This window comes from Protomyctophum bolini (genome assembly GCF_963924005.1).
Source record: "Protomyctophum bolini genome assembly, chromosome: 1".
Lineage (NCBI taxonomy): Eukaryota > Metazoa > Chordata > Actinopteri > Myctophiformes > Myctophidae > Protomyctophum > Protomyctophum bolini.
In genome coordinates, this window is record NC_137862.1 from 11,946,914 (window position 1) to 11,970,846 (window position 23,933).

Consider the following 23,933-nt stretch of genomic DNA (forward strand, 5'->3'; position numbering starts at 1 on the left):
TGCATGAGAGCAGGGGGTTTGTCATCTGCATTTATCACACCAGAAGGTGTTTATTTAATGGACAAAGAACATTTATTTAAAGAACCAGTGATGGCTTCTTTCAATGATACAACTAATGATGTTAGCACAGCATGTGGGAGTGGAGAGATACAGAAAACGAAAGAAAGAAAATTAGTTGGAAAGAAAGTTGGATTCCATTGTCCCTCGCTTTAGTGACGCTTGGTGTTCAAAGTGCGGTCAGGAAGAGGATATTGCAGAATGTTTGGTCATTGGTATTGGGGAGACTCCTTTTGGCAGTGAAGATGAAGCTTTACGGCTGTCATCTCAGATGTCCGACAGAGTCCCATTGTAATACTAACTCTGCTCTTATGATCTGCATAGTATTACAATGGGACTCCAGACTACAGTATGTTACATCGTTGAATATGATGATGCTTGCTTAGGACATTTGCATTCTGTGATGTCATCATGCACCATGCAATACTAAAACTAGTACATATCATTATGTGCATTTATGTTTTTATTTATTTATAGGATAATATCTGGAATTTTAAGTACCGGTACTCAAATATGCTTTACATGTGTGTGAACACTTAAGCAAAAGTTTCAACATTTAGCCAGTCCGAGTGGACTGTCACACCTGCATTCTGCTATCACACTCCACTGCTTTTCTGTGTGCTCCACTGCTCCCTGCCAGATTGTATCCTGTGTGACTGTGCCAGGCTGTGTTGTTTGTTCAGTTTGCTTACCTAGACCTATGACTTGCTTAGCCTGAATTATAGGCCTATCTGTTGCTGATTTTCAGTTCTGCGCTGTGAGTTTGCCTGAGAAAATCCATCTGTGCTTCATTATAGTTCATGGATAACTTTTTGAAAGAGTAGCTGAACCTTCCTTTTATTAAAAACCCTTTTCAAAGAAGTCCACTTTTGGGTCCAAAAGCATTACCCTGACACAGTGCAACATGGAAACAATAATTAGCGTGGCTTTTTCAGTCCGATTACATATGATGGTGCAACCAACAGCAAGATGGCTTTAGCAGTCAGATTACATATGATGCTGCAACCCACAGCAAGAGTGTGACTTTCATATACAGTAGTTAAGGGTATTCTACCTGAAATGTGCATACTTCTAAAAATCTTGCCAGAGAAAATATTTGTGAATTGGAACATGAGTCACGGAGAAACACATCATGCCATCTCAACATTATTTTATACCTGAAGCAAATAAAAAGCAAGTCTCTTGCACACCTAAAGGCGATGTGGGTAGGATGTGCGTAGGACTCATGCCTGAAGAAAATAAAAAAATGTATACACATTTCACCTCTTAAATGTCAGGCAATTGTACGTTAGAATACAGGTTTCCCAATGAATTTCTTTGATACACATACCTACTTTCATAGTTCATACATCACATTTCTTCAATTGTATCTAATATGGTTCTATGAAGAAATATACTGATAAGCAACCTTTCAGTTTATTGTAGTGGATGGTAAGCACAACTTAGTCACTCATATGTGTATCTAATTCAATCCAACCCACTTTATTTATATAGCATGTTTCAAAACTCAGGGTTTACAAAGTGCTGTACAGGAGAAAATCAAATCAAATACACTATAGCTACCACACAGAACAACAACAGCAAGAATACAAAGTACAAACAGTGAAAACAACTGAGACACATCACAGAAAAGTACAAGACGCAACAGCGTCACAGTGAAACAACATTTACAAGGATCGAAGAAACTCAAGCGGGGTTAAAAGCCAAGGTGCACCTTTAGGACAGACTTGATTTTTGCCAGCAGCCTTAGGTGATAAAAACTTGAGCTGACTACCGCATTTACCTGTTTATCAAGTTTAAGGGCGTTGTCTAGTTTGACTCCAAGGTTAGAGACCACAGGTTTTTCATATGGCTGCAGGGAACCTAGGTCGGTGGGAACGATACCAGGACCACTAGGTCCAAACACTATAGGCCTAACCTCCGTTTTACTTTCATTGACACTTCAATGTCGAGATGAAAAATGTCTTAAAACATTTCGAACACATCCCCAGTCATTTGGTCACATTTAAAGGACAACTTTAGTTTGTTTCAACCAAGGTTCATGTTTTAGGTTATTAATGCATTCGAACATGGGGCTAAATATGTATTTATTTTACTACATTTTATAGCGATTCTTTTGTTTTTACTATAGACTCCTACTAGACACCAGGAAATTACATCTGGCCACAAAAGATCACAGGATATATTGAATATGAAGGGGACAAACTGACATTGAGCCTATGACACACATGTACAGTATGGCATCCCCCCAGTAGGCTACCTTCACATTCAGTAGATCCTGTGATCTTTTGTGGCCAGATGTAATTTCTTGGGGTCACCGTCTAGTAGGACTATAGTAGCCTAAAGTATTTATAAAGGAATTGCCATATGTTGTAAAAAAACAACAACATATTTAGCCCCATGTTCGAATGCCCCTGCCACAAAACGTGTACAGTATGGGAAAAAAGGGGGGTGACTTTAACTTTTTTACAGGGGCCAGTTTCGAATTGTGCTCTTTGAGAGTGGTTTTGAAGGAGTCTAGGGATTCACATTTAATGGCTGTTGGTAGGGCATTCCACATTTTAGTGGCATAGGAGCAGGGCAGGGAGATAAATTAATTGAACCCCTGCCGAATCTGGGTTGTGGTGGTTTGTTGAACTCCCTCTGGTGTTGTGATTGTGGAGAAAAGATATGTGCAGAAACAAAATAACATAGGCTACATTTGAAGTGCTGTCAAACAAGTCTATATGAAGCCATTATGAAATAAAATAATGTAGTGGCCTGGGGATCGGTGACTCGGGTCCCCTGCCTTGCCTCACATCTCTCTGAGCAAAGGGCCCTTCACCTGAAAAAACGTTGAAGACCCCTGACCTGACCTACCTATAATACTCCTTGATGTGTGTTAATAATATATGGTTGTGGCGCCTCCCTGTGTCTGATACATGTTACTACGTCGCTCCAAGGTGGCTCATTCATTACGCCGAAGCAGCAGGAAACAAAAACGTTTCTGTCTGCTATCACTTCCGGTAGGTCACGTTTACTTACACTACTGCTGGAGAGAAATGGCGGACATGGACGAATTGTTTGGGAGTGATGGCGATAGTGATAATGAACAACGTGGTGAGATTGACATTTTTTGGATTTTAGGATGCTCATTTAGCGGCTATAATTGAACCTAGGTCGGGATTACATTTGAGCGGCTATAATAACTTAAGCCAATTGTATTACATTTGTCTTGTGTGTATCTCATCTCTGAATGTATCATTGGAAATAGCCTGAATGAAGTATGCATGTTGTTGATCTTTTCAGCCGGGTCCGGGTCTGGCTCCGGTTCGGATTCGGAGCAGGAAAGACCCCCCCGGTCCGCCAGTAATATCTCTGGCAGCGGTAGCGACAGTGAGAGGGAACGGGCCGACGATGACGATGAGGGGCGTCCGGATGCAGGGAAGCCCAGCATCAATAAGGTGATTGATTGATTGAAGTATTTATTAACAGTTTGCAAAATTACAGTACATTTCAAGCACAACTCAATACAAAAAACTGTCAACTGAGTGGACCACCCAATAAAGCACTACCCTTGTTTACAAGAGGGTCCACCTTGTTCAATTCATCATAACATTTAGAGACATACAAATATACACTTAGCCAAAAATTCAGATTTTCCGGGGGCCAGTTTCGAATTGCAGTCATCGGTAGGTTTGATTTATTGATTTTGCAGAATTACAGTACAGTTCAAGTACAACTCAATGCAAAAACTGTTAACTGAGTGGACGACACCATAAAGCATTACACTTGTTTACAATACAGCCCACCATTTTCAATTAATAAAAAAAACATGTGCGCTTTGAGAGCCATTTAGGAGGTAGTAGTAGCCTGACCAATTTGTTTTGGGAAGTCTGGAGCCTTGTTTTAAGGGCCTTTGAGGTGCTGTGTGGTACCAAGAGGTGCATGCATAGTCTAAGAAACCTTGTAAGAGGACTCCTGTTAGGGTCTTCAAGGTGTTTTTGTCAACCAGTGAGGTGTAAATTATTAAAAGTTGTTCGGTCAAATCTTTCAGGGTATTATATGATGCCGAGATTACAATATGCTGAAATTTGACAAAATAACATCAGCATGGGATCAACAAATTTAAATCTGAAATGCAGCAACTCAAAAAATATATTAAAACCAGTGGCAAAAGGCCCTGATGATGGGCCCCAGTGCAAGAATATTTTGTAGGCCCCCCCACCCCCGCAATAAACAAGTGCACACCTGTGCGTACAGCACACGCACTCACCATATAGGTAAATACATTACAGGGGGCATAATTGGCATGCGAACATAGGGTAACAGTAGGTAAACAGAGCCCCACACACTCATCCTGCAAACCAGCCTTCAGCACCACCGACAGCGCCCAGCTGTCAATCAACATCAATTATCTAAACGCCAGCCCTGACCTGGGCTCAAACTACCACAGCCTGATGATGTCTCCAGTCCAAACTATCAAACATTCAAATATAGCCGACACTCAAAGCATCAAGAAAAACACAGCACATTATGCCTTACAGCTTACAAAAACACAGCATTAATGAATGGATGTGCCTGTTGTCTGTTATAGTACTCACTCATTAGATACGGGTCTTGCACTCAGCAAAGTCATTTATAATACTGCTCAGGTCCAAAGCCCTCGCTCTGCAGTTCTCAATAGAAAGTATAGCCAGTTCACTGAGTCTTTCTTAAGTCTATCAACTTCAGTTTGGAGAATGAGCGTCTGCACTTGTGGCAGGTATGGTGAGATATAACATTAACGCAGTAAATGATGCTACCATCATATGGTGCTGTTTTCCACAATAAGCATCATAGCCATATATCCTTCACAGTTGGCTCTTTTGCTATTTCAGACTACTGTGCAAGGAGTTGATCGAGGAAACTACTGCTTGGGTCGGGTGGATAGCGTGGAACACCTCATTAGTTTCACGCATAGAAATTAACCGCTGAAAGTCACCGAGTCCTCCTGGCCGCCTGGAGAGGGTAGTTTCTGGTGGGGCTGGCGCTTCATTTTGTAGAGGCATTAGAGCCACCGCTCCTGCTAGCTTTTGCCTGTGTAGCCTCAGCCTGTGTTGTAAAAAAACGTGAACATGATGCTAGCTAGCTAGGATAGCACAGTAGGCAGCACTACTACATTTTTGTGTCAACTTGACAACTTCCATCCACTCGCGCTTTTGTTTTTTAAAGGGGAACTGAGGTCACATTCATCGCAACTCCTGGACAAATTATCATTACTCCTCCCACTGCTGACTGCTCCCAGCGGCCCAGCCACTCTCAGCATTTAACCCCTTACCGACCGCGACCGGCCACAGCTATTTCATTCACAAAAACAGGGACCTGTCAGCTGTTTTCTTTTCTTTTTTCCCTTCCCCTTGGGGGCTGGGCCCATTGCGTTGAACCGATTGCACCGTTGATAAATTCGCCACCGATTAAAACCCTTCTAGACAGGCAATATTATTGAGTTTGAGTATATACCCTAACTTCCCTATGATAGCCACGAGGTTATTCAGTTTTACGTCATATTGCAAAAGGTTCCATGAGTCTGCTTCACAATTACTTACTTGAGAATACAGTACTTGAGATCAGACATGTTGTCATGTTGAACTTTAGAGTCTAAAGGCCCCCACACACACCGGCCCAACGTCAGTGTTGAATTTGATAAGTGTCACAAATCGCTGTCTGCTAAACACTCTCTTTACCAACTAGGAGCTGTTTGGAGATGACAGCGAGGACGAGCGACACAGCCGACACAGCGGCAGTGACAACCAGTCGGAGCGCTCAGGGAACCAGTCAGATGTGAGCATGCATTCGGAGCCAGAGGACAATGATCGCTCTGATGCTGAACAGCACAGTGGCTCCGAGCGTGGCCATCGGGATGAAGACGAGGATGAGGAGGACGCTGGGCATCGGTCGGATGCGGGGAGTGCAGCCGGCAGTGCACCTGGGAGTCCGGCCGGCAGTGCACCTGGGAGTCCGGCCGGCAGTGCAATGTCGGGGGCGGGGAGCCCTCGTTCAGGGAGAGGGAGTGCCCATTCAGACAGAAGGTAGGACATGGGCAGGCTTTACCGCTGGTGGTGGCAAAGATGATAAGGGTGCTGTGTAACTTTAATTTTAAACAAATTAATTTTTGTTTTAATCCTTCACTTGTCGGACCCCCGACAACTTGCTACAAAATATCCTCTGACACTAGCTGGACCTTGCAGCATTCATTTTCTTGCAGTACTGCTCTATAGACAAACGCTGTAATGACAACAGAACTATGAGAGGTGTCACCAAAAAGACTCCTAAAATGAATGTTATACAGCATGACATTAAACAATCAACGTCCTTTGGATTCCAACCATCTGATCTGAGCTATCGTCAGTGTTCATGGAGCAGGCAGTTATAGAGAGTGTCTCCTACTGAGATCATAGATAAGATAGATACTGTATGTTGGTTTGAAAGTTTGATTGTTGCTGGATTGTTTTAAATGAATTCCAAAATCGTATGAAATTTATTTTTATTCTGTGTATTTGTTCCATACAGTATGCACAGTGAGCCGGGAACTCCACAGACAGGTCTGGGTAGCCCTCATTCTGACGCCCCGGGTACCCCTCACTCTGACGCCCCGGGTACCCCTCACTCTGGTGCCCCGGGTACCCCTCACTCTGACGCCCCGGGTACCCCTCACTCTGGCGCCCCTGGTACCCCTCACTCTGATGCCCTGGGTACCCCTCATTCTGATGCCCCGGGTACCCCTCACTCTGAAGCCCCGGGTACCCCTCACTCTGCCCCGGGTACCCCTCACTCTGACGCCCTGGGTTCCCCTCATTCTGATGCCCCGGGTACCCCTCACTCTGCCCCGGGTACCCCTCACTCTGACGCCCCGGGTACCCCTCACTCTGACGCCCTGGGTTCCCCTCGCTCTGATGCCCCGGGTACCCCTCACTCTGATGCCCCCGGTACCCCTCACTCTGACGCTCCGGGTACCCCTCACTCTGACGCCCCGGGTACCCCTCGCTCGGACGTTGAAGGTTCTGGAAGGGAGAACCAATCGGATGATGAGAAATGGGGCAGAGGCGCAAAGAGTGACCAGTCCGAGGATGAGGATGAGAAGCGTCGCCCTCGCCACTCTGATGAGGAAAAAGAAAACTCGGACGACGAGGGTCCAAGGAACAGGAAGTCAGGTAGCCTACTCCTTGAGATCACATACTATTTTTTTTTGTAAAGAACTTTGAACCTGAGGTTGACATAAAATACAGTATTTCCCCTCAGGATAGTACATGTCACTATTCCGGTTGGGCCTTTGAGGTGCTGTGGTGTGCTGTGCCTCCCCAGTGTGCCCCTGAGTGTCTCCCCAGTGCCCCCCCAGTGTGCCCCTGAGTGCCTCCCCAGTGCCTCCCCAGTGTCTTCCCAGTGCCCCCCCAAGTGCCTCCCCATTGTCTCCAATAGCAATACAAGAGTAATAATACAAATGAAATGAATCTTAATTTATTAATCTAATTAATTAATCTAATTAATGAAAATGCCAAAGCTTTTTCCTGCAGGAAACACTGCATTGCCTGTATCTACCCTCTGCTAGTGCTTCTGTTATTAGTTGGTATATCTTCTGCTCCTCTAGATATGTTCTAGTATAGTATAGAGTATATTTTCAAATGTGAAATAGTTTAATTTTCAGATCAATTGATCATTCATGACTATAACCATAATGATAACACAAAGACCCATTCAGTTTCCCTCTGACACATTGAGTACTGAGTAGTAACCCCACCCATGGGACTCTTCATGAATGCGTCATAGATGGCTGGCCACATGAACTCTGAGACTGAGACTATTGAGTTTGTGCTTGAAATGTACTGTAATTCTGCAAACTGTTAATAAAGATTTCAATCAATCAATCAAAAGATCCACATTGAAGTTATTCAAGTTATTCAATCCACATGATGCTATTTATTTTGTGTGGTTAATATATTTCACCACATGTGGTTGTTGTTTATTCAGAGTCTCCAAAGGGCAGTGACAGTGAAGATGATTTCATCGGGAAAAAGAAAACAAAGAAGAAGGCTACCTCTGATTCCGATTCAGACAGTGATGTTGGACGCAAGAAAAGTAAGAAATTATTTCATGATACTATTTTTCTTACTCCAAAATGTAATGCATCAGTTTCCCTAAGGCATTTCTGATACAATGCTGCCTCAGTATACTGAAAGACACCTTGAAAGTATCTATGTTATTATTTAAAACAATCTTCCTCTCCTCAACCCCCACAGCTAGGAAGCCAGCGGCAGATGACCTTTTTGGAGAAGCTGATGACATCTCTTCAGACAGTGATGCTGAGAAACCTCCCACTCCAGGACAGCCCCTGGTTTGTCTTCCAACTGACCTTTTGCAACTTAAGTTAGTTTTGTTGCTATGCTTGTCAAACATTTCAGGTTTGAAAATGGGAGCCAATTTCCAAACCTGTAGTTTTCTCTCTTTTTTTTAATCCAGACCAAAAAAGTACAAGGTACTTTCGTACTTGGTTTAGCTGATTTGAGTATTTCTTTTTAGTACTTGCTGATATGATATGTTTTATATATATGCGCGCTTACCAGAGCCTTTGGGGGCCAAAATGGAAACCGAGCTCTGGAGTGTGCTAATTTGGTCCAATTGTGTGATTTTTTTTTTCCTGATGCTGTCTGTAAAACCCTAAATGTAGTCTCGCTGTGTTGCTGCTGTATATTATTGAACAATGTTTTACAGGCTCTGGCTCTGCCCATTACCCAGCACATTCAGATTTCTAAGTAATAATGATCTGGTTCATCTGTGTGTGCCGAGACACTCTCCGACTTGTAAACTAAATCTTAGCATCAAGACAAATGCTACTCTGTATACCATTAAAGGAATATCAAAATATTATCTCACCTGTTATCTGTGTGCCTGTCTGTGTGCCTAGGATGCAGAGGATGACATGGACAGTCACAGGGGGGGTCGAGCCGACGAGGAGCCAGTCCCTGAGACCCGCATTGAGGTGGAGATACCCAAAGTCAGCACTGATCTGGGATCTGACCTCTACTTTGTCAAGTTGCCTAACTTCCTGTCTGTGGAGCCCAGGTCAGAGTCCTGCATCTTTGCCACCGTACATCCATTTGCAAGATTCACTCAACAATGGAAATTATTTGGAAAGAAAGATTTTAACATCAGAAACTTGTTTTGAGCTGCCGCACTGCGTTAAAAGTGCAAAACTACTGTAATGATAATGAAGTCTATCACTATTTGCTAGTTTGTCCACTAGAGGATGCTGTGGCTCAACTATTAGTGCATTGTTTGTACTGGGCATTAGGCATGCTCATCACCAGAGATGAGCATCAGCTGTTGGGTGTTGCTGATCCTGTAAATTGTAACAGAATTATTGTATGGTATTTTCCTGTATTTACTCTTGTATGATCTGTCACAGGCCCTTCGATCCTCAGTATTATGAGGATGAGTTTGAGGATGAGGAAATGTTAGATGAAGAGGGACGGACCAGGCTCAAACTTAAGGTACATTGTTTTGTGTGATGCCTATCGAAGTGTAAAAAATAATACTTTATTTTAACATAATGTAAAGTGTTTCAGTGGTTTGCTGCATTACATAATGGTTTTCTGTCAAATGTTGTATGACTGAGAATAAAGTTAAATGCAGCTTTGCAATAATCTATTATGTATGTACTGAATATATTATGGATTTAAGTTTTCAGATTTACAGTCGTAGTTCACTTCGCTATATGTATTGCTGTTGCACTATTTTTTATACATTTTTGTATTCCTATAATTTTATCTAATTTCTATTGTTATACACACATTTTACCTTTATTTAGTATCAAGGATATTGCCTGAATTATACTGTGACTTGCTAACAAGCAGATCTTCAAGCTTGCTAACCAGCCATTTCTACTTGCTGTAGGTGGAGAATACCATTCGCTGGAGAGCAAAGAAAGATGAGGAGGGCAATGAGACACGTGAGAGCAACGCACGCATCGTCAAATGGTCTGATGGCAGGTCTGTATTTTGTAGCGTTGGCTTTATAAACACAAAAAACGTAAACATGTAGTGTAGAGAATAAAGTTTTTTTTTCTCCCTTCCATCCACAGCATGTCACTGCACCTTGGGAATGAGGTGTTTGATGTTTACAAAGCTCCCCTGCAGGGCGATCATAACCACCTGTTCATCAGACAGGGTACTGGACTACAGGGACAGGCTGTGTTCAAAACCAAACTCACATTCAGGTAACACACTCCACCCTTCCACACTCACTTGGTATACGGAGCCTGTTGAGGGCCTTTTACACCATAACTATAATGATTATTATGTGAGTGTCTATGCAGATGAACTATACGTTCAGAAAAGAGTGTCACCAAGCACGGCAGAGAGGGCAAGAGACAGATCTCTGCTTCTATATGGATAATCTGACTGATTAATAATTATAAATAGGCGAGATAGTTCTCAGCTCTGTTTAATAACAAAACTACCTTAGTGTTAGTTTTGATTTAGAGGGTGAGACCGACCCCAAATGTCAGTGTTTCCATCATTCATGAAATCGAATGAAATGTACGCCTATCATCGGTAAGCAACTGGAACAGTGTTGAGTTGGCAGAAGCAGACCTTGCACCGCCTGCCTAGCACCTCAAATCCGAAGATGTACCTGCCTTGTTTAAAGTTTCAATTTCGTTTTTATTTTTTTATTTAGCTAAATGTGTAGTATAAAGTATAAATGGCCTGCATTATACATCACATGACTCGGACTAGCCTGAATGTTTAAAGGAGACTAAAGGTTTACCCACCCACCCAGTTTGTTGAACTGAGTATCGGTATGTGACGAGTTAGGAGTGAGAAATTAGAATGTGTTGATGACTTGGGCTGGCTAGAAAGAAAGAGAGAAATGTGAGTTTGCTTGGTCACTGTTTTGCAGTGCGTTTCCTTGGCTGCCAGACCTGGTCTCTTAATGACCCCCAGAGCTTGCTTCAACTCGACCCTATAACAATAGCACCTTTTATTTGATCTATATCCAGTAATGTCCTCTATGCTTTCACTCCCAGATTCACCCCGTACTAGCTGCCCTGTTTCCTAGCAATCTGACTGATCTGTAAGCCTCTTACCCTCTGCACCTACCTGGATGTTCTGTCTTTTGGGACTAGCAGCATGCCTGCAAAAGCTGATTTACTGCCTGACTGCCCTCCTAGACCTTGTACAGCAGATCGGCACTTGTTTTGATTGAGTATTATGATAAGCAGTGCACTGCTGGCTTGATGAGGAATTGGGACTAAAGGTACACGCCGGGACACACCGGGAGCGACGTGTCGCTTCTTCGTGTGGTTTATTCAAACCATACGAAAAAGTGACACGATTATTTCACATAGTTTTATTTAGCTGATGCCTCATTCATGATTGATATATTGACACTGATTTTGTAGCTTAAACGTTGACGACGCGACACATTGTGAGCTTGCTATTTTCGGCGTGCGACCCGTTGTAGCTTCACCATGGAGCTAACTTAATAATAAATACATTTTAGGAACGATGGGCTGCTCACTCTCTGTACCGCTCTGAACAGGGTCGACAGTCATTCACAACGGCCAGATGTGTTGTGAGCTTGTAGATTGGCTATTTTTGAGGTGCGTAGTGTATAGTCACAGGTGCTGGGCACCCTCTGCGCGTCCCCACCCAGGCCAGGCGGTTGGAAATTAATACATATTTATTGATGCAAAAATAAACATGTCACGTTAATGTAATAAAGAACATCTTCGGGAACATAGCGTTCACTGGAGCACCCGGTCAGGGCAGACACAGTGACAACAGGATCAATGTCACAGGTGCGCACCTTTTATTATCTAATCGGGAGAGAGAGAGGTGTGTGTGTGCTTCTACGGTAGTAGCCTAGAGCGAGTGGACTGAGCATGACACGGTCTACTTTCCTACTGCTTATTCCTGTAACCACCCAGCCACGCACGTGGCGATCATTTTGCAAGTCATGCATTTGGCAGCTGCAAATTATATTTAAATCATTCCTATTTGGTTAATATTGTAATACTTTTGATTTGGTCCAGACGTTATCACCCATTATAGAATATTACATTGAAAAACATATGCACTACTATAATCATTATTATGTTTATTTTGTTTCACTTGCTATTTGGTGGCATTCACACCTACATTGAACTGAATTCTGGTGCACTTGGAAGCCACCCGAAACCTCTGTTTTTTGGTGAATTTGTTTGTTTGATCCGCAACAGAATTCGAATGAGCCTTCACACCTGCCCTGCAATTTCAGACAATACGCAGCAGGTTTAGTTTTAATCGCAGTATGACATCCTGGTGTCAATGCGACCTTATAGAAGGCCATAACAATAGGTTTATGCTTTCTCTGTCCTGCCAGGCCACACTCTACAGACAGCGCCACCCACAGGAAGATGACCTTGTCTCTTGCCGATCGTTGCTCCAAGACACAGAAGATCAGGATCCTTCCCATGGCTGGACGGGACCCTGAGTCCCAGCGCAATGAGATGATAAAGGTATGATAACTGGAATGAATGAGTTTTAAAGAGATGGTCACGGTGATAGTACCATAAGTCTGCACTTTGCACTCTTGAGTATAAATGTGATGATGAGGAGTATTGAAGTCCACCTGGTTGTGCTTTCTTTCATTCAACACTTCACGCTCTGGGTGTGTTGTTCTGTGAGTGATTGAGTTCATGTATGACTAAAAGATCAAATGGGTTACATAAAGTCATAATCTGATCTGTATCTGGCGGCGATCTGTAACCAGTGCCAGCATAATACACGGAAAATCCAGAGCACAGCCGTTTCCTAGCCGCATGACCCGGAAGTAATAATCTTCCATTTTCGATAGATGGATAGATACGTTTATTATCCTGCAGGGCTAGAAACGATAAAATAATACACAAATAAAATAATAATAAACCGTGCAAATAAGGATAAACAAACATATACAGTCGATCAGTGCGTCATAATAAAGTGTATTACTGCGTCTCATCTTAAGAAAAACAAGACAAAGTCAACAGTTCAAAGCCAAACAAAAAAAGGGTCCATTGGTCAGTGCAACAAAGCGTGAGAAACCAGGTTATGCTTTGATTGTCCTAGCCAAGCGGCCATTGTGTCTCGTAACCTTACACAACAGAGCCTGCCTTTCTCACAAACCTGTTTAGGTTGTGTCACCAGCTCTGTTGTTCCCCCTCCAGCACTTTACTCCAAAGAAGAGAATACTCGCCATAACAGACTGGTAGAACATTATGTAACATTCATGGTACACACGCTAAACGATCTCAGCCTCCTCAGGAAGAACAGCCTGCTCTTCCCTTTGCTGGAAAGTGCCACAGCATTGTCCGAGCCAGCATTGCGGCCGTATTCTAGCGATAGAATCATTGATATGGTAACTGGCAGCTCTAATTTATGTTTTATTAAGCTCCCAACATCGTACTCCGGTACATCGTACCACTAAAGGCTGCGTGCGCACATGCGTGCATGGAGGATTTGGGACTGATTTTAGGCTATTTCAACCATGGAAGCAAGCGGTGGCTAGCGGCGGAAGATGAAATGGTCAAGAGATGCACAGTCTGCACACACATCCAAAAATTCCAACGGGTGCAGGATCCAAAAGAACACTGAGGAGATCCGCACACCGTTTTAAAAGCTCCCAAGATAATTTATTGAAGACAGAGCGGACAAAGAAATACAACATTTCGGCCTAACGGCCTTAAAATAAGGTAAAAATATTCATTCTGCTCTTTTGATCAAATCTCGTGTACTCGTGGTTTTAATAGCTTTCCACGAGATATCCCATGAATGGCATGGATTGTGTTAAGCCAGGGGTTTTCAACGGGTGATCTGTGAAGATTATTATTATTTAGTATTTTCTTTTCCACGGAAAACGGTACACTTTACTTTACTTTACTTATTTTTTCTTTTTCTTCTTTTCAACGCTGACTTGCACGACCAAAGTGAAGCAATTTAAGCAACTGGAAACAAATATATCTGGCGCACCACTCAGTTCACACGGGTGTGATTTTAATTTTGAGGCCTACATTTGCCATTTTCTGCGAATGGGATGCTCAGGTTCAAGTAGTTCAAATGTTTTTGGACAATTCAATGAATTTCCATTAGGTCAGCGGTTCTCAAAGTAGGGTACGTGGGCCTTCAGCTGTCCTTGTAAGGACGTGCCCACCCAGCATCAGTTTAACTTTCACCACTTTGTCTTTAACCATATTTTATACTCTACATAGCAGATTTGGGGGTCCTTGACATGTTGATGTTTGAGAAACGCTGCGTTGGGTCAATGCATGGATATGAACATCATCTTTCCCTGTGTGCGTGCCGTTGTAGAAAGAGGAGGAGCGCCTGCGCGCCTCCATCCGCAGGGAGTCCCAGCAGAGGAGGATGAGGGAGAAGCAGCACCAGAGAGGGCTGAGCAGCAGCTACCTGGAGCCGGACCGCTACGACGACGACGAGGATGGAGACGAGGCCGTCAGCCTCGCCGCCATCAAGAACAAATACAAAGGAGGAGGAGGCCTCAGGGGTGAGAACCTATGAGTATAGAGTGCCACTTAAAGTGTGTGCATTTCTATTCTAGGGCTCTTTTCTAGGCATCCTGATATACTATTTCCTGTAAAGATATTTAGTGTAAGCTATGTGTGGTGTTCGCTGTGTAATCGGTGCATTCACTTTTTCGCTCCGTGTCTGAAGTCAACGATGCTTCTATGGTCGTCATTAACATTCTTCCCCACCCCATCCAGAGGAGCGAGCGAGGATCTACTCATCCGACAGCGATGAAGGCTCCGATGACGACAAGGCCCAGAGGTTGATGAAGGCCAAAAAATTGGACAGCGACGAGGTAGGTGCAGTACCAGCCAGAAGAGAAAGGGGGCACTGTAATGCAGAACACCACCGGTGGAAGGGAAGTACAGGAGAAGAAAGATTTTCGAAGCCTACTTTTCTCCTTAAGTAAATGGGAACAAACAGTCTCTTGTAAAGAACATTAAGTGTCTGTCTGCAGCACCAGCTGACGCCACGGGAAAAGTTTTGTGTTGAGGCTGCAAATAAAACTATGGGTTGAAATGACAACATGCACACAACGTCCTGAGATGCAGTACTCAATGTTTGGCTACTGTTGTAAATCATGTAAATAAGTGTGTGTTCCTTTGCAGGAGGGCGAAAGCTCGGGCAAGAGAAAGGCTGATGATGACGACGATGATGACGGCGAGGAGACGGCAACTAAGAAGGCAAAGAAATATGTCATCAGTGATGAAGAAGAGGAAGAGGATGATGAATAAGCCAGTTTTTTTTACTTTTCACAGCATTATCAGTGCTCCGTCTGCGTGGCATATGACAGCCACATTTATTTTGTACATTTTCGTGTGTGTGTGTGTGTGTCGATGGTGAGTCGAGGAATAAAAATTTGAAATGTCTTGTATAACCAAAGCCCCCCCCAAGGTCTCTTTTTTGTGATGAATCAGGTGTGATGAGTCGGGGACATGAATCATACTGTTTTGAGATTATGGAACCGACTCCCTCCAGTTTCCACTGCAGTCTGAAAACTCATGTCTTAAAACTTCTGTCCAGAAGAGGCAATCACTACATGCTTTCCATAGCTTGCTCCCAGTCTGTGTGGTGATAGGTACAAGTTACACCTTTCTCCCATCTTTGTCTGAATTATATTGTGTTAGATAAAATATGTTACTCCCCCAAAGGGTGTAAGTATGATGTATTGATGCTACATACACAGAATTTCAAAAAGGTTTATCCAGAATAAAGTCGGGCAATTACTATAGTCTGGTTGCCTACTGCAACCACACTATTTAGTTACATGAACACTCAGTGTTTCACTGTACAGTGACGACAGGGATATTGTAACCCCAGAGCCTGTCTGATCCACCTGATTCTGATGAGAATGGATAGAATGACAGCCCTGGTTACTGATTCAACCGCTGACAGCCACAGACTGTAGCCCACAGTGACGTGCTGTTACACACTAATGCGCGCACACACAGCCATTTAAACTGGACTCCCAGGGATAGATAGATGGTGACCTTTGCTTGGAACCGCACCAACCAACCACATCCGAACCCAACTGGTTGTAGCCAACAACGCTAAGTGCAGAGCTATGTTAAATGTTCTCTCTGTCGACAGCAGTCTCTGTCCCTCACACAATCACGGTTTCCAAATAGGGTCAGACATCTGTAACCTCAGCTCAGAATAACAACAAAGACCTCTGTGCAATATTTATGAGTTGGGTGTGAGTTGGCCTTTGTTTGCATACAAATGAACATAATTATGTAATAAAGACAGCCAGCCACCGATGGAATAATGGTGGCAGTGGGACAGCCTGGGGCATTTTCTGAGACTGGTAACTGGACACTATCATTCTACTACTGTGTCTGTGTGGTAGTAGGTTTGATATGATTGTGTGTGACCATTACGCATTAGATGATTCATGTCTGAAGGCACATGGACCAAAATAGCAGTATTAGCCTTAGCCAACTGTCTGTGCGAGTGCACTCACACTAATTCACCTTCACTCAACCAGCAGTGACACTGGAAACCAATGCTCCCATTATAAAAATCTTCACATGGTAAACGTTACACAGTGAAAGTTATGCATTGTAGTGTGCGACTGCATGTGCGTCAGTATGCTCGCTCACTGCTTTCTTTCAGACTGCAGTAGGGTTATGTAAGACTGCTCCTCAGAGTAAAGGGTGGGGGGGCACTGCTACAGACATGCTGCAGTATTTCAACCTCTCTCTCTATAACACTGCGGCTGTCCAGCCAGCTTCCCCTGTCATTCCTCAGTCAGTCTGGTCCTGTGGTCTTGTACTCGGTGACATGCAATTTTCTAAGAAACAAAGGCACGTAGGCCTATACTCCATACTGTGCCCCCTACAAAATATGGCTGAGTCATTTTGTCAGAGAATATAGTGTCATCCTGGGTGACTTGGTCACTCATTTATTGCACATTGCACAGGGTGGCAGTGGCTATGGGTAGAGTGGCCGGATGGCAACCGCAAGGTTCCCAGTTCGAACCCGGGCTCCCCCAGAGTTAGTGTCGAAGTGTCAGTGACTCTGAACCCCTAATTGCTCCCGATGTGCAGGTTGGTGCCTTGCATGGTTTCCTCTGCCATCGGTGTGTGAATGTGTGTGAGAATGGGTGAATGTAATGCACAATCTATGTAAAGCAGGCGCTATATAAATGCACCATTTACCACATTTGGCCTTAGAAAATAGGTTGAACCCTACTATCCTTATTCTTGGATGTTTGCCAAAATTAGCAGACCTACAACGTGCCATGATGAGTTGTGGCATGTTCTGTGCGACTGCGTACGTGTGTGTGTGCGTACATGGGGCGTGTTTTAGTTAGTACTGTCTGTACTACAGTATGTGCACATGCACACAGCACACGTGGTTGGTTGATATCCTTTTAACCATTAGTGAGTTGTAAAATATTAATTCCTTAGTGATAACTGTCAGAAGTACATTTCTTATTCCATGATAATGCCAGTTGTCAGTTCTATTCTCTTTAGCACAATATTGGGATGAGATGAGACATTTTGTCAATAGTTGTTTTACATTGTTGAAATGTGAATTGATAAACTAAAGGCTCCTGCTTTTGTTTGTTTTTTATTTTTAATTGTGGGCTCAAGTAGCGGTTATCCAGAACCGCCAATCTGACCCATATGTCTTGTCCATATATGACCATACCAATATACAGGGTATGGGCATATACCAGTAAGACGCCTGAGGGCGAGAAGCGACCTAGGTCACGTGCACGCATCCGCCTCGTTGATGGCAGACTGCTGGGCGAGCGCTGGCGCTTTGGCATGGGGGGTCAGAACAACGTGGAATGAATTCCGTACTGGCCATACAAGGAGCATGTCTTGAGTGTACAGGGTTTGATGAGGTCAGATCAACATATGGAATGTCAGAACTCCATACAGTACATGGAGATCTAAGGGTGGTAGCGTGGACGTTCTCTTGAGTGTACAGGGTTTGATGAGGGCCCAGGTAGGGTCGGGCCTTAATTTTCGGGCCTGTTGAGAACTCTAGTTTTCGCCGGCTGCCAGGCGCAGCTGCACTGCTAACTTTGGGGCAGGCCCGTCTAGAGTTTGAATGGACAGGTGGGCCTGTTGGCCCGGTTCTGGCGAGCCGCCCCGCGGCCGAAACGGAAATGACAGAGTTACCGTGTGGGGGTCCCTCTACTCTACCTACTGTACTGTACTGGAACATCTGAAATCATCATATATACAGTTAATATGTGCGTGTGTGTTTGTGTGTGTGTTAGGTTGTGCACAGGTGGTGAAAAACAAACATGCTGTTTTCGTGCTCAGACGCACCCAGCCACCCACCCACCCACACACATAGCTCTGTAAGGGAGTGGTTGCACCACTCAAAAAATGAACTAGCTCCATCCCTACTCATATCTGCTTAAAACATCATCTTGTATATAGGCCTATTCCCTGAAATGTATCGTGATATTGCATCTGTGAAAAGATGTTTGTACTTTGTACAAGGAAGAAGACTCTAATGTTTGTTCTTCCTGTTCATAACTCTTTCTCTTCCTCCTTCCATTTACTGTCAGTGTCTAAGTTCCCTCCTCATACCCTCTGTGTTTCATGGGTTCAGTGCCCTTTCCCTGGCTCACAGTGTGTACTGTTACCCTGCTGGGGCTTATATAAGACACTAATAAATAAAATAGAAACATAATACTCTGGACTCACCACAGGGTATGCACGCACGCACGCCCACACGCACGCACGCACACACACACACACACACACACACACACACACGCACACACAAACACTTTTATCGAAAGTCCATGATGAAGATGTTTACAACGTTGTTTTCCTTGCTCTATGCATCCAGGTGTGCATGTAAAGACATACTCTTTTAAGAAAATGCACACCCACGCACGCACGCGCACACACACACACACACACACACACACACACACACACACACACACACACACACCCACACCCACACACACACACACACACTCTTAACGTTTGTTCACTTAGGAGGAGTGGGACATCAAAGGCCAGGCCAGGGTAGGGATGTAGATTTTGAGTGGTGCAGCTACTCCAAGAAACAATGTCTGTCCCTATATGTCTGTATGTACGGTATGTCCCTATGTTTAGGATACCAACAGGTGCCAAAGTAGCGCTGTTGAGCTAGAATGAGAGATTGAGAGAGTGTTGCACTGTTGCCTGCTATTACAATGTTGATCGAGAGAGCAAGAGGGAGGGAGGGAGGGAGGGAGAGCAAATACCACACTGTACTTGTGAGAGAGAGAGAGAGTGTGTTGTCTGCTAATTCCCCCACACGGTAAGTCATTTCTCAGTTCATGCAGTTTCCAGGGCAAAAGCACATTCACAATGAAGTGATAATATTAACATCACAATTTGCAAATGCAATTGAATTCATGCATATCATAGATTGTAATACGTCAGTGTGCAATAGCTTTAGGGCCCCAGAGGTGATGGTTAAATTAAGGGCCATTTCACCGCTGGAAAAAACTGCAGTCACTCAAAATGTTAATAGTATTTGTAGTAGAAAAGTAGATAACAGTATAGCACAATTTGAAATTTGCACTCTATTGCCAGAAAAATGTTGTCTAGTTTCAGTAGTTTGTCTAGGCCTTGACTGGATTGTTGAATTCCTAGCTATATGGCCATAATGCTTTGGTGCACTTGCGGTTTGGAGACATCCCATGTGGGCTTAACCTGACTCTGCCAGATTAATGTGGGCTGTCTTACTGAGGCAATATGTAGTCCAGGAAGGAAGTGAGACCACATTTTCATGACACATTTTGGTCATGAACATGGTATCGTGATTAAAATATCTAAAAACACATTACGCACATATAAACCCCAGGAATTTTTTTCTTGTGTCCTAAACATCATTAAAATAAGATCTGGTTGCAAAAGGGGAGAAGTGGCCTTTTAACTTTGCTCATGTCATGCTCCTGCCTATCTGTCCATCACGCGACTGTCCTTCTGGATGGTTCATACACTGAACGTATCTTGTCCTGTCCTGTCCTGCAGGTAGTTCCCTGCGTTGTTATCTGATCTGACATTGAAAACCTTCCCAGAAGGAAGGAAGGGAAACAATGAATACACATTTCAGACTAAATGTTCCTGGAACTTTGAAACATATAGGTGCCACTCTTTAACTTCAGGAAGTTCCTGTACAGTTCCTGTTTGTGTTAGTGTTTTTGACATGGGAAGACAGAAACTCTAAAATCCAGAATGTAACTCTGATATAGTCTAAAGCACTGTTTCCCAAACAGTGGGTCACGGACTAATTTGTATGGGTCATGACTCAAGTAACTTTTCTTTTCCAACATTTAATTAAGCTTGCAATGCGGCACGAAGCTTCAAGCAACACATTGTAGATCTGCTATTTTCACTAGTTTGGGTCTCAGGCAAACGTCTAATCTCTCTTTTCGACCTGAAAGGTTTGGGAACCACTGAAATGTCCCAGATAAGATAAAGGGGTTGTCAGTTGTCGGGAGATAAAGGGTATTTTACAAGTTATGTAAACGGACACTTCAGATGTTGTTATGCAGGTAGCTGGGAAGTAGGGCAAAATGCCAAGGAGTGGAGAAGAGGGCCAGAGTATAGGGCCTGGCAGTGGGGGGAGAGGTGCTGGGGTCAGTGGGAACTCACCCAGTCTCCCTGCATTGTGGTATTTCAGAGTATAGGGCCTGGCAGTGGGGGGAGAGGTGCTGGGGTCAGTGGGAACTCACCCAGTCTCCCTGGATTGTGGTATTTCAGAACCCGCTGTGAACATTTCAGGCCAGAGAGAGAGAACACACTGCGCATCGCCACTGACCTTCAGTTACCTAACTGCTCAGGCAGTGCCAAGCATAACAAAGCTCATCCATGCTTCACTCGCTCCTATCCATACCTCCCACTACTACTTGGAAGCTTGATAAGTGTTTCTCAGCCCACCCATCTGACTACTTTTTGCCAATTATTTGGGGGCCCACAAGCAATATCCCCACGGCCCACCAGATGGGCCCTGGCCCATAGGTTGGAAATCGCTGGGTAGATCATTCAAAGCGAAATGAGCAGGGAAATACATTACTGCCGCCTTTACCATTTACACAGATTTGGTTAAATGATTAGATCAGTTACAGACTGCCTGTTAACAAACAACAGTCAGGTGTCTTATTCACATAATGAGGTCTAAGTGTGACATTACTGCACTGTGCGGAGTGGTGTTTCCTGACGTAACAGTTCTTTCACTACTCTTTTTCTTCACTTTGGGGGTGATGTAATAATAATAATAATAATACATCAGATTTAGAACTTTTCTTAGTACCCAAAGTCGCTTTATATTACAACAAAAGAAAATAAACAACCTTATTAGGAGAGAAATAGTTAAAAGGCTAAATTTTTGGCCAAAGTAAAATATGTAATAGAACTGATCTAACTGGTAACTGCAACAGTGAAGCAAAGGCATCCGAAATAAACACACTTCCATACAAGGTTGGACATTACTGGGGAAACATAATGTAATGGAAAGTTACATGCATAGCTTTGACACGACAAACGACTTTTGCATAACACATTTGCAGCGACCGTCATCAATATCATTGCTCTGTCACTGGTGTAAATGTACAAAGTTTAAAATAGTTCTAAATCTGCAAAGTAACTAGTAACTAAAGTTTCACTAGGTTTGCCTATATTATGTGTTCCTCGTCTCTGTGACGCACATGCATCTTTACTTGTCCCACCTTTCTCTCCCTCGCTCTGTGGTGCTGTGAACTGTATTCAGCCTTCATAAAGAACCATGCCCTGCTGCATGCAAACACAATCCCTTGTCTCAGGGCTGGGGTTGTTTGTTTTAATTCTGAGAGTGTGCAAATGATGTGTCCGGGTCCATTTGTTATAGTTGTTCACATCAGTTATATCATATGTATGTACTCTCAGAGGATCTTACAGTAGTAGTGTGATAGGCTGCTGGTAAATGTAGACATGTCCTCAAGTCCCCAAGCCTATGTTCTATGCCTGCAACTCATTATCACCATGCGGAATTACATGCACAAATAGAGAACACCACTGAGATGTCTCTCACACACACACACACACACACACACACATGCGCGCGCGCGCGCGCATGCACACTTGTTACATATACTGTGCTTGAGGGGAGGGGATGGGTGGCCTAAACTGCTGGACAGCCTCTTTCCTTTCACATGCTGAATCTGACCTAGTTTGCCAGTTTCTTTCAAACTGTGACACAGCAGATGAGAGCAGAGTGGTGGAGGAAAATAACTTCTGAGAAGGGGGAATATTTGCCTGCGGTTGCCATTTACACAACAAGAGCAGGAGTCAAATTGTCAATATGCCATATATTCCATTGTGCGTGTGTGTGTGTGTGTGTGTGTGTGACTTGTTTGTTGTCTTTTTTTCCTAGAAAGACTACCTGACAGCTGTCTATTAAGTCCTCCCCTCTAGGTCAACAGGCTGATCAACCTTAATAATTAAGGCCAGGGGGGGAAATGTGTTGCTGATAAGCTGGAGCATTTTTTGGGGCCTGATGTTTGTGTAACATCATAATGGCGTTTCATAATCTCAGGCAGGCAATTGACCTGACCTGTGGGTGGATGGGGAGGCAGAGGGGGAGCCCTCTGTTTAAAGCCTTAATCAGGTAAGAGGATTGATCTGGAGGGGGTACATACCTCCACTGAGGGATTTGCTCTTTCAACATCACAATAACATCACAACTCAGCACTTTAACACACGCATGCACGCAGTACGCACGCAGTACGACTACGCGCGCACACACACACACACACACACACGCACGCACGCACGCACGCACGCACGCACGCACGCACGCACGCACACACACACACACACGCACACGCACACGCACACGCACACACGTCACACGTATTCTTGGGTGACTATGCAGAACTGCAGCCTCACTCCCAATCTTCCGCCGTAGTCTGAAAACCCACCTCTTCAGACTCCACCATGGCCCGTAGCACTTGCCCTAGCCTAGCCCCTTATATAGCACTTTATGTAGACTTAGATAGTATTTCAGACAGACTTATAGCTCGTTACGTAGACCGCACTAGAATTGCATTTTATGTAGTCATAGCACTTTATAGTACAGATGTATATTGTATAATATATAATATAGTATAGTATGTAGTTGACATAGATACTCCACTGTTACGTTCTTAGTTTATACATGATTCATGATAACTACTTTTGATATATGTGATGTACAGTATGCCATGCTTTTTGTTTTTGCTTAAATGTGTGCCATGCTTTTGTTTTTGCTTAAATGTAAGTCGCTCTGGATCAAGAGCGTCTGCTAAATGCCTTAATTGTAAATTGTATGCACAAATCTGCAGCTCTCAGTCTGAAGTGACAGCTCCCCATGGGGTACAGATTCTCTTGAGGCCTCAGATTCCTCCTCCATGGCTAAAGACTCCACTGTCACCACATGATGCCTCTCTTCTTACATCTCTCTAAACCTTTTTAGGTAAGACGAGCGCAGCCACACACACACACACACACACACACACACACACACACACACACACACACACACACACACACACACACACACACACACACACAGGCCGCTTAATTTTGCTGCTCCTGCCCTTGATGTTTTTTTCCCTTTTTTGGGGGGGAAGCCTATACAAATTGTATACAACAAATCTCCAACAATGGTACACTAACAATGACTGGGCGCAAGAAATTGTGCACAGAGCACATACACAATGTACATTTAAAAAAATATATATGGGCCTATGCAAAGTACACATCCGAACATGTGCAGGTGTTGGACTGTACATTTAAGATGATCCTTTTGAAACTTCTCAAATTAACTGCTGCA

The 23,933-nt window shown here is 43.8% G+C and overlaps 1 protein-coding gene across 2 annotated transcripts; it reads left to right on the forward strand.

The window, feature by feature from the left end:
- Positions 1–3,077: 3,077 nt before the first annotated feature.
- On the forward strand, positions 3,078–15,494 carry leo1 (LEO1 homolog, Paf1/RNA polymerase II complex component). Of its 2 annotated transcripts, none has more exons than XM_080767686.1 (14): positions 3,078–3,156; positions 3,346–3,500; positions 5,770–6,107; positions 6,589–7,229; positions 8,044–8,151; positions 8,313–8,407; positions 8,978–9,135; positions 9,479–9,563; positions 9,967–10,061; positions 10,154–10,288; positions 12,436–12,571; positions 14,400–14,592; positions 14,810–14,911; positions 15,224–15,494. In XM_080767686.1, exons 1-14 carry the CDS (start codon positions 3,099–3,101, stop codon positions 15,250–15,252), a joined length of 2,328 nt encoding a protein of 775 aa, XP_080623812.1. In that variant the 5' UTR covers positions 3,078–3,098; the 3' UTR covers positions 15,253–15,494. The 2 variants fall into 2 exon arrangements, with proteins under 2 accessions (XP_080623812.1, XP_080623811.1); XM_080767685.1 differs by having other exon boundaries at positions 14,810–14,907; positions 15,221–15,494.
- The last annotated feature ends 8,439 nt before the right edge of the window (positions 15,495–23,933 follow it).